Here is an 11,062-nt window from a genome sequence, read left to right as displayed (position 1 = left end):
GCCATCTAAAAGTAAAAACATATATAATAAATAACATGTCATTTCTTCTAGGTATGATCTTATCTATAAAAATTCTAGGGAAATCACACAAAAAAGCTATTAAAACTAATAAATGAGTTCAGCAAGGTTATAGGATCAAGATCAATATACAAAAATTGTACTGCTGTACACTAGCAATTAATAGTCAGAAAATGAAATTAAGAATTCCATTTATACTATCATAAAGAAAACCCCATAGTATAGGAATAGGTGGAATAAATTTAATGAAAGAGACATAAGGCTTATACATCGAAAGTTATAAAATTAGACCTAAATAAAATGGAAGGCATCCCCTGTTCATGAATCAGAAATTTAATATTAAGATAGCACTACTACCTAACTGATCTACAGATTCAATGCAACCTGCATTGAATGCAATCAAAATCCCAGTCACTGGCCTCCCACACCCATCACCCTACTTTTGGGGCAGAACCAACAAGCTGATCTAAAAATTCATATGGAAATTCAAGAAATTCAGATACCCAAAACAATATTGATAAAGAACAAAATTTGAAGAATCACACTTCCTGATTTCCAAACTTACTAAGAAGCTATAATAATCAAGACAATGTGTTGTACCAGCACAAGTAATAAAATTTAGAGTCCAGAAATAAACCCTTACATTTATACTTGGGTGATTTCAACAAAGGTGCCAAGAAAACTCAATGGGGAAAGAATAGTCTTTTCAACAAATGGTGCTGGAACAATTGGATAGCCACATGCAAAAAAGTAAAGTTGGATCCCCATTGTATACCATATATAAAAAGTAACTCGAAATAGTTTAGAAATCTAAATGTAAAAGCTACTACAAAACTGTTAGAGGACAGAGGAGGTAAATCACTGTAACCTTGAATTAGGCAGTGGTTTCTTAGAATTAGAAAGGACACCACCAAGGACAAAGGACACCATCAAAAAAGTAAAAATACAATCCAAAGAATGAAAGGAAATATTTGTAAATCATATTATCTGACAAGAGATTTGTATCCAGAATAAAAAACTCTTACAACAATAAAAAGATAACCAATTAAAAAATGAGCAAAGGATTCAGACATTTCTCCAAGGAAGATAAACAAATGGTCAAAAACATTAAAAGATATTCAACATCATTCGTCATCAGGGAAATGCAAATTAAAACCGCAATGATATACCACTTCACATCCACTAAGATGAATATAATCAAAAAGAGGTACAACAACAAGTATTGGTGAGGATGTAAAGAAATTGGAACCCTTATATATGCTGGTGGGAAATGGTACAGCCACTGTGGAAACAGTATGGTAGTTCTTCAAAAAGATAAATAGAGTTATCATATGACCTAGCAATTCCACCTCTAGGTATATAACCAAGAGAACTGAAAACCCATGTTCACATAAAAACTTGTACATGGATGTTTATGCAGCTGACGTCTACATTTTCATTTCAAGGTAATAAAAAAAAATCTGAAATTAGATAGTGGTCATTGTTGAATAACCTTGTGAATATACTAAAACCCACTGAGCTGTGTACTTTAACATGGTGAATTCTATTCTATGTGAATTACATCTCAATAAAGGTTTTCTTTTTTTTAAAAAAAGTAGTCATTGATGATGAAGTTAGAAACAAACTACCAGTCACTCAAACATTGGAGGTCACTCTAACACCGGAATGTATATTCCTTTAGTGGAAGCACTACAAAGTTTTTTTTTTTTACGTAACTGTGCAAACCCAGAACCTAAAATAATCCTCAAATCTTATCAAGTGTTCACTGACTGTGAAGAAAAAGCTAGAATCCAAAACCAAAAAACACTTAGCACTGAAAAAGTAGCTTATTAAGAATACCCACCTTATCTAAACCTATAAAGGTTGCAACTCCAATATTTTGTCTTTTAAGGAAGTTTACGCATTCTTGGGCCGTATCAATAGAATCAACAACTATGTAGTCTAATGCATGACAACAGGATGAGATAGCAACATCATATTTTTCATCAATGGCTCCTAAGTCCCCCTAATAATTTAGAGGCAAGAAAAAGGAATTAGGCAAAAGGCAGAGGATAATTTCATTACTATTCACACAGATTTTTAAAATTACTTTTAACTGAAAAATTATGTATACATGGTTTTTAAAAAGTACAAAAAAGTTACACAACAAAAAGTTTTAAGTGTCCTCACTCCCAAGCTTTCCCCTCTGTAGAGGCAATCACTGCAAGTAGTTTTTAATCTACCTTTAAAATAAGTTTATAGATATGCAGTTTGAATTTTTAATGAGCACAGAATGAAAGAACTGTATTCATTTCATGAAAATATATAATGTGAAGATATGAAACCTAAATGTACTATAAATAAAACTTACAAAACTTTGAGTTATTGAAAGCCGTCTAAAGTCCTGATGAAGCATTTGTCTGTTTATCAACCTACTAATTAGCTATTTAGCAGCACTCACTGACTTTAGTTTTCCTTGAGAGTAAATGCATAGGATAAATTGTAAATCTTCAAGAAAATAAGGCGCAAGTCACTTGATACAAGACACAGCACAAAAACAACTTTGCTGGGTCATTTTCATTTGCACTTCTCAATCATCCTTTCTGTTCTCTTCCCTGGAAGGCTGACTAAGGAGCTGCATCAGCTGGCTCCTTTGGCTCTCAAGCTTTAGCCAATATAAGGTATCAGCTGGAAGACTGGAGGGCAGGAGATAAATGGGGCTGAGGTATTCAGTTTCCCTTTTTCCTCCAGACCACAGTTCTCCTCCCTCTTGAGGCTCAGGAGCAATAATGATCCCCACTGTTGATAGCTTTAGGTTTTTAAGATTATCCCTGTTGATTTCTCTAAACCCTAGTCAAAACTTTAAGTATAATTGTATGAAAGCCAAAATATCAATTAAAAAAATTTTTTCTTTAAGAGACAGCCTCACTATGTTGCCTAGGCTAGAGAACTCCTTGACTCAAATGATCCTCCCACCTTGGCTTCAAGTAGCTGGGACTACAGATGTGCTAAATTCTTAGTTTTAAAAAAAGGATAAAGTAGTTTTAAGTCTGCTTATCTAGTTTTTTTCCTTGATATGTATAAAATGATTGTAATTATCCAAAACTAAGTAAATAAAACCCAAAAAACTATAAGAGCAAAATCTTAAAACAGAAATGTTTCTTAAAAGAAAAATGAATGTTATTTTATGTAGAGTGACAATATACAGTTCTTTAAGTCAAGGTAAGAAAATATTTAATGTCTTTCTTGAAAAAAATGTAAAGTCATTCCCCAATAAATCTACCTTACCAATCTTCCATATATTCCTGGAATCCTACCAGATTTTTTTTCTTGAATTATTGCATCAAGGACTTTCCCCCTACTTCGATTCATTGCTAAAGAGCTCTTTGCTTCTTCAACTTTTTGGAAAAGATCATGAACCAAACTTTTGAAGTTTATTTCTTCTTGTGTAAGTTTTTGAAGTTCTTTTTCTTTCTAAAAATGAGAAGCAAAGAAAACGAAACCCAGAATCATTAGCTCCTAAATATACCTAACCATAGCACTGAATTAGTTGTAATGCTTCAACAATAATAAAGAAGGAAAAGACCAACAATAAACACTTGAACTAGAACTGAGTTACCATACAGCAACTGATGGTTTGGTTTTGAAAAAATATGGAAGGCTCTCTTGTTTTAAAAGGACCATAAATTATTTGGGTCAGTAAAAGAGAACTTAAGTATAATAGGGTTCCAGGAGCAGTCCCTCCTGATAGACAAAGTAGAGCTAGGGCTGTGGAAATCCTAGTTTGGCACCACATAGTCATGCATGGGTGTGCCCTAATAATTGCTAACTTTTGCCCTAATTAAAAGCAGACCTAGGAACAGGACCCTAGGTTTGAGTGACTAGGTAGGACTATAGTTACACTGTGTTTTCCTTTTTAGTTAAATAAAAGGAAAACAAAAGAAAAGAACATCTCCGAAATGAAGGGGAGAAAGAATGACTGGATAGTCCTATTATTATACAAAAATGTCAACAAGAAGAAACACACAAAGGACACACAAACCCAAATTCTCAGTTTCTCAATCTCCAGTTTAGCAGCAGCCATCTTTTCTCACTGGTATTTTTCCCTATCTCCTGGCTTTAAATTATTTCTATTACTTGTTGCACTGGCATAAAGTAAAACTAGGTTATAGATATAATTTATCTAAAAATAAACTGAATCACCAGGAAGATGGAAGTAGTCACTAGACGTAATTCAATTTACATTTAAATTATACATGGTCATGAAATTCCCTGATGACCAGTGTGCAATTTACTAAAATGAAAAAGATATTTTCAGTATAATTTCTCTTCAAATAGCATTTTCTACTGCCATCTTGTTTAATGACTAATGAGGCTTTGGAGATTAAAGTTTATGAAATTCCTTAGCTATCTAATTCACTCAAGGATGGGGGGAGGGCACTGATGAGCTAAAAGATAGACCTTGATTACTTTGTAACATTTTGGAGTACCATCAGAGAAGAAATTACATTCATAAATTCAAAAACAGAAAAAGTACATTAAGACAGTTGTTTGCATAGTCATATATATTTATTTATATATTTTCATTTAGCCTTACATGAGTTGCCTCTACTTAAGATTTGGGGAAACACAAACTTTCTTTTGTTTAAATTACTTCCATGGGGGGGGGTGCGGTTAGTAGTTATTTCCTGTCTGATGCTTCTGGGGAGAATATATTAATAGTTTCTTGATAGTCTCAATTCATATCACATGCAATACTGAAGTGCTGACTACATTCTTTCAAGATTACACTAAATGAAAAAAATATTTAATCTATGTACCAGTCACTTTAGATGTTGAGATTAAAAACACCATCATAAATTTATAAATCTAGCATTGACAATGTTCAGATGAAATACAGAAACAAAGATTTACCTTCTTTAATTCTTGTTCAGTTTGAGGGAGCTTTGCCTCTATATCTCCAATTGCAGCTTTCCTTTCTTTGAGAGTCTCAGAAGCTGCAATTAGAGCTTCTTTGGCCTTACTTAATTGAGATACTGCAGTATTATGACGACTGAGATAGATATCAAGTTCTGATTGGGCTACCTCCATCTTTGAACGTGCTTCATTTACTGATTTGCTGAAACCCATAAGTTCTTTCTCTCGACTCTGTTAAAATATAAGTCCATCAAATCTGAAATATATCTATTTTTAAAACCTAAACTGAAATGGAAACTACATATTTTAAATTCAATTTAAGAAAGGAGAGTCTACAAGCATAGTATATAAAGAATTCTTACAAGCGGGCCAGACTAACATTTTTTGCTTAGTTGTCAATGTTCACTTTTTCCAATTGATTTCCTAAGAGCCTTGTGAGGTAGATCTTAGTATGCTCATTTTAGATATTAAAACAAAAAAGGATTGAAAAAGCAAAAAAACTTGGGTCTAAACTCTAGATTCCACATGCTTTCTGCATTATCAGGTATAAGAAGTATTCAGCAGAAAGTTTCCTCAAGTATATTCATGTTGAAAATCTTTGTATTATGCCGAGGAATTTAAATTTAAGTCCTAGCTTGTCATTAACACAGAGTGAGAGGCACATAAGGAATATTCAATATATGTTAAACAAACAAACAGTGAAAACCCACTACCCATAAAGTGTTCTATCGTGAAAGCTACCGCTCTATCCACTGCCACTTTATCATATAGGTATCCCACTCATAAAGTTTTTTAGTGTGACATTACAACATGGCCATATTGCAAAGCAGAGCCTATTAGGCTGGTGACCTTTTATGCAGTCAATTCAATTACCATTATCTATTAAAATGTGCATTTAATATGCTCAGCAATGTAAAAAAAAGGCTGTGGTAAAACATAGATAACTTCATGTTTGTAATCTTGTTGAGTAGATAATACGTATCAGTGTGACGACCTCATGCTCTCGTTTTATTAATAAAGTGCTAAAATAACATGATAGCTAACATTTATTAACTTCTTTCTAGGTACTTTATATAAGCATGTATACCCATGCTTAGTGTGGCCCCAGGTTTTATAGATGGCAACCTATTAGTTATGGCAAATAATTTAAGAGATGAAAAAGAAAATGTGGTGATTATTAAACAGGCATAGGAGTGGCACATATAATCACCAAAGTACTGTATTTGACAATATTACATTTTCTGCAACCACTACAAATTCTCATTAACTTTTTTTAAAAATAGGAAAGTAGAAAATAAGAGGAACAAGTCTAAGTCCAGGCTGACTAATTTTAAAAACGTTAGATATTAAAAGTCCAAACCTTTTCTTTTAATAGTTTTTAGTATTACTGAAAAGACTAAAGTTAAAGAAAGTTATTTTCTTCAAGTTAAAGAAAATAAAAGGGCCCCCAAAATAAAAATTGATAAAAAAAACTTACTTCTTTTTCTCTCTGAAGATCTTGTGTTTCCTGTTTAAGGCTATCCATAACTTCTTTTAATTTTATTTCTTCTTTCTCTTTTTCCTTCTCAAGGACATTACTTCTAGTTGTTGTCTCAGTTATGATATTCTCACTCTTGGCAGGCACACCTTTAAATTCTTCAACCTGAGATTATAAAATAGATTAAAGTTACAGGCACATACACCTTTAGGCTATCCAATATTATCAGTATCTGATTTATTCTCAGGGTCCTCTAGGTCTTTGTTGCTTTCTTTGTAATTAAATTTGAACTAGCTGGCTTTAACAATTATTTTCCTAACCATTCATTGTAATTTCTATATTCTCTCGGTCTAATGGTAAAACTAATTCTATAAACTCCTGGTTTCTTATGAGAGAAAATTCTCCCTGGTAGGGCTTAAGGTCTGTCTCCCTTCTCCCCCTGATTTCGGACTGTAATTATCCTTCCTTAGATATATCAACATGCTCTGATCATATGGACTTTTCTGAACTATCTTTCACGGTATAACATAACTTATCATAAATTATCTTCATTTCCTCCCCGCCCCCCACAAATCCTAAAATCTTTCACAACTTTACCGTTCCAGTCACCATACAGGACAAATTCTGTCCAATTTGGGGTTACTCCCAAATCCTTGTCATTTTGTCTGCTTTGATCATCTAGTATCAGAAAAGTTCAACATTTCCCAAAATATAGTGTTCCTCAAACAACTACTCAACATAGTATTTATTAGCTTACTGAGCAGAAAGCATTTTGTAAACAAACATATCTGGAAAATGCTTATAAGGTAAAGAGGGGCCTAAACTATAATTACTATGTAACTATATGGAATGAAGCTTTTTTTTGGGTGGGAGGGGTGGGGTTTAGGTGTCATATCTATCAATATTATATAAGGCTATGATAGCTTAAGAGACTCCAAATTAATAGACCCTTAGAGTCTGGCTCCTAGTAAGTTTTAGGCTTTTCCATATTCTGGTGTAAATTCTTTTTTTAAAAAAAATCCTAAGAATTGCTAATCAACCCTCTGTTGCAAATTATGATAGTCATGCCTCTTTTTAAAAATTATGCTCTGATCCTGTTAAGTTTGATTTTTGTAGAAGACAGGTAATATTTTTAAAAGTCTATAATTCTTAATCAAAAGTAACTTTTTAAAACCACTGCTCTGGAAAAATTAAAATTATCACCAAAACGGAATTCCTGATTTGGGAAATGCTTTCCCAGTGACATATATTATTGTAAGCTTGAAACTGATGGATGCAAGGTTTCCTTGGGGATCATGTTCAGAGATAAATTTTAAAATACTTAGCATTCAGAATCCTAACACATTCGCTTAGGCAAAAGGGGCAAGCACATCCATGAGAAATAATAAAAAGTAGGTATGATATGCAGATATAACATTTTAAGGATTTTCCAAAGACCTACCTTTTCTTTATCTTTTTGAAGTTGTTTCTCCAGTTTTTTGGCTTTACTCGTAGCATGTTTTAATTTTTCCCTACCTTGAACATCTTCCAAATCTAGCTGTGTAAATTTTTCTTTATTCTCCTCAATAAATTTTGTAATTTTATTAAGTTTCCTAGCAAAGCAAGTAAATTATTAGTCATTACTTTGCATATTCAGATATTTTAAAGACATATCTTTCTTAGAACACTTCCTCTATGAACATTTTAAGCTTTTTTTAGGCAGGATCCTAAAATCTTCCTACTACAAGCTGATCCCCCTCATAGATAAGAAAGCTGTTAAAACTTGTGATTATGGAATTACCTTGCCTTTCTAAGCTGGACAGGAAGTACTACATTTTCCAGTGACTAAAAGGTCTAGGTATATAAAAATTTTGCCATAAAAGTAAAAATTATTTTAAAGAATAAAAAAAGAAACTTGCATAGGTAAGAAGAGATACTGGTGCACTTGAATATTGGCACATAGATTTCCAAAATTTTATCATGACCCTACTATCTAGAAAAACTCAAATTCCACCTCTGAATCACATTTGTGGACCATGAAAAGGTTAACTGGTCAGGTCAAATATTTATTTTTACTGTTTTGTTAATGTGTTCTGCCACTAGGGGGTAGCATGTCCCACTATTTTATTTATGACTTCTGAGTTGGGCATTCAATCTGTTAACGATGAATTGAATGCCGAACAATAAAGATTTTTTTTTTTCTTTTTGCAAAAGGAGACAATTTTATATGCTGGCAAATGTACTACACTCCTAATGTGCTGGCAGTAAGTTTATATATAGATACACATGTCATAAAATTGACTAAATCTTTCTAGTACAGTACTGTCTAAAAGATTCTTACTTCTCTATATCTTTTACATCTTTATTCTTAGCTTTCATTTTATTTGACAGTATATTGCTCTTCTCGTTAATTTCTTCGGTATCTTCATGAATTTTTTCCTTTTGAGTTTCCATTTCAGCAATTCGTTTCTGCAAATCATAACTAGAGGAAGGAAAACAAAAAGAAACAGGAGATACTAAACCGCCATTTCTAAAATTGTATAACTATTTTAGTAGAATCAGCTGTCTTTAAAATATTCTTAACTACAGTCAATTTACTACTACCTAGGCTATGGAGGGGGAAAAAACCCTAGGCTCAAGGTTAGAATTTAGAAACAAAATAGGTTCATCATAAACAAAAAATTTAGATCTGCTATTACATGAATTTAAAAAGTATATATATAAAAGTATAAAATATGGTAATAAGTAAACTGTGAAACCACCTCCCAACTTAAAGCAGGATACTAAAAAATCAACTTTAATGATTTGGTAATTAACCCTAATTTAATGAATTCATCACATGTAACAATTTTTAGAGATTCTTTCAGTCAAGTCTTCACATTTCTAATACAGGAAAAGAGAAGGGCTTTCACTTAATGGTTAGAAAACTAATATAAAAATTGATAAATGAAGGCACTTACATATAATACTGACAAACATGACTCTTTTTTCTAAATATTTCATTTTCCAAGGTAAGAAATTCGATGGCTATGTTTTTCTCTCCTTCTAAGGCGTCCTTTTCCTTTTCTACCATCTTAACTCTGTTTAACTACAAAAATTAAAAGTTTAAACACATCCTTCATATACAGTCTGAATTTAAAATATACCAACATTAGATAAAAGCAATTAACAAGAATGCTCATCTTAAATGTTAATATAAAAATATAAATTTCAGTATGACAGTAAACATTTCCTCATTATAAACCATCATAACGTGAATATCTGACTCTAAAAATTGTTAATCCATAATCCTTTCTAATTTATAAGAAAAGTCTAAAGAAGATTCACCTTCTCTCCTCTGTGTTCATTTAATATTTCAACTCTCCGACACAAGACTTTAATAGGTTCATTTAGCCGTCCACAACCAATTATATCTTCTAAGTATTCAAGCATACCCTCGTCGTGTTCAGTCTGGCCTTTTGGTTTCATCATAGCAATTTGTTCAACTTCACCCTTTAAAAAAGTCATATTTCATACTCACTGTATATGTTTAGCTAAATCAATCTTAAGTGAGAATTGAGAGAATTAAAAAACCCAGTAGTAATGAATTAAATGATGTACATTAAGTACCTTTAAGATTTAGTAAGATATAAAAGTGTTGTCTCCACTGATATTCCGAAGTTTTAATTGTACAGAAGGGGATAAGGGATGTGAATTTATACTCCGTTACATAAATTCTTATAAAATTATAATATATACATATACACATACACACACACCAAGCCAAAGGAAGATCTCCCCATTTAGAATGTTCTTTCAGTGTAAGTAAATAACACTTAACATTTCTATTAAGCAAAATTGAGCAAAGCATTCATTTAATCTGTAATTCAATTATAGTGGCAACATTATCAACGGTTAATAACATAATTGGAGCCCCTGTTCTAAAACAAAGAATTTTCAAAAAGAAATTCTACTAAGATTCAAGGTCTTGAGACCTTGAAGTCATTAGTATTATTATACTTTCTCTATAAAGCTGGTATTAGGAGTTCCTCAACAAGTGATGGGTTTCATAAGGATGTTAAAAACTTAGCATTTAATTTTCTAAAAACAGGAGCCTTAAATGGAAAAGGAAATGACCTATTTCTCATGGTAATAACCGAAGAAATCTGACCATCTTGGCTAGAGAAAAGTAATGGCATCGGTACATAAGACACTGGAAAACTTTTGTCTGTAATTACTCATATAACAACTTTAAATTGTAATTAAAATCTTAGATTAAGTTTATATATTTGTATTTATGCAGTTTAATTATGAAGAGAAAAACAGAAAGAAAAATCCACAATCAGTTAACAGTCAAGGCTGACTGCCAGGTAGCCATTTAGTGTGATGATGAAGAAAATTTTGTCTGAACATGTTCGGGCAAAATGCTAATATTTTACTTTATAGCATCTATACACTACTACAACAGAACAGGGACAAGCAAGTGAAAAAAAAATACCTCTTGTTTTCAGCAAAATAGCTAAGATGAAGTCAAGAAAAAGAATTACACATTTAAAAAAGTATATTTAAATATCTTATTTAAAGTGAATGAGTGAACCTTAAAAATGTGGAGTAATACTTGTTAATGACAAAGCATCATATTTACCAAAAGCCTTATTATTATAAAAAGTAAAGGTAACAGAACTAGATAAAACAGCTCATTTTAAAATCCAC

The 11,062-nt window shown here is 32.0% G+C and overlaps 1 protein-coding gene across 2 annotated transcripts in view; it reads right to left on the bottom strand.

Moving 5' to 3' along the window:
• SMC4 (structural maintenance of chromosomes 4) overlaps positions 1-11,062 on the bottom strand; it is a 31,959-nt gene that overhangs the window by 10,508 nt on the left and 10,389 nt on the right. For both annotated transcript variants that reach the window (XM_012650433.1, XM_012650434.1), the window contains exons 6-13: positions 9,698-9,862; positions 9,331-9,458; positions 8,712-8,852; positions 7,833-7,983; positions 6,392-6,556; positions 4,912-5,145; positions 3,286-3,471; positions 1,862-2,023 (exon numbers count right to left, since the gene is read on the bottom strand). In XM_012650433.1, the coding sequence (XP_012505887.1) occupies positions 1,862-2,023; positions 3,286-3,471; positions 4,912-5,145; positions 6,392-6,556; positions 7,833-7,983; positions 8,712-8,852; positions 9,331-9,458; positions 9,698-9,862 (1,332 nt within the window). The remainder of the gene's footprint in view (positions 1-1,861; positions 2,024-3,285; positions 3,472-4,911; positions 5,146-6,391; positions 6,557-7,832; positions 7,984-8,711; positions 8,853-9,330; positions 9,459-9,697; positions 9,863-11,062) is intronic.

This window comes from Propithecus coquereli, unplaced genomic scaffold (genome assembly GCF_000956105.1).
Source record: "Propithecus coquereli isolate 6110/MARCELLA unplaced genomic scaffold, Pcoq_1.0 Scaffold325, whole genome shotgun sequence".
NCBI classification, from domain to species: Eukaryota; Metazoa; Chordata; class Mammalia; order Primates; family Indriidae; genus Propithecus; species Propithecus coquereli.
This window is presented reverse-complemented; position numbering and strand designations above follow the sequence as displayed.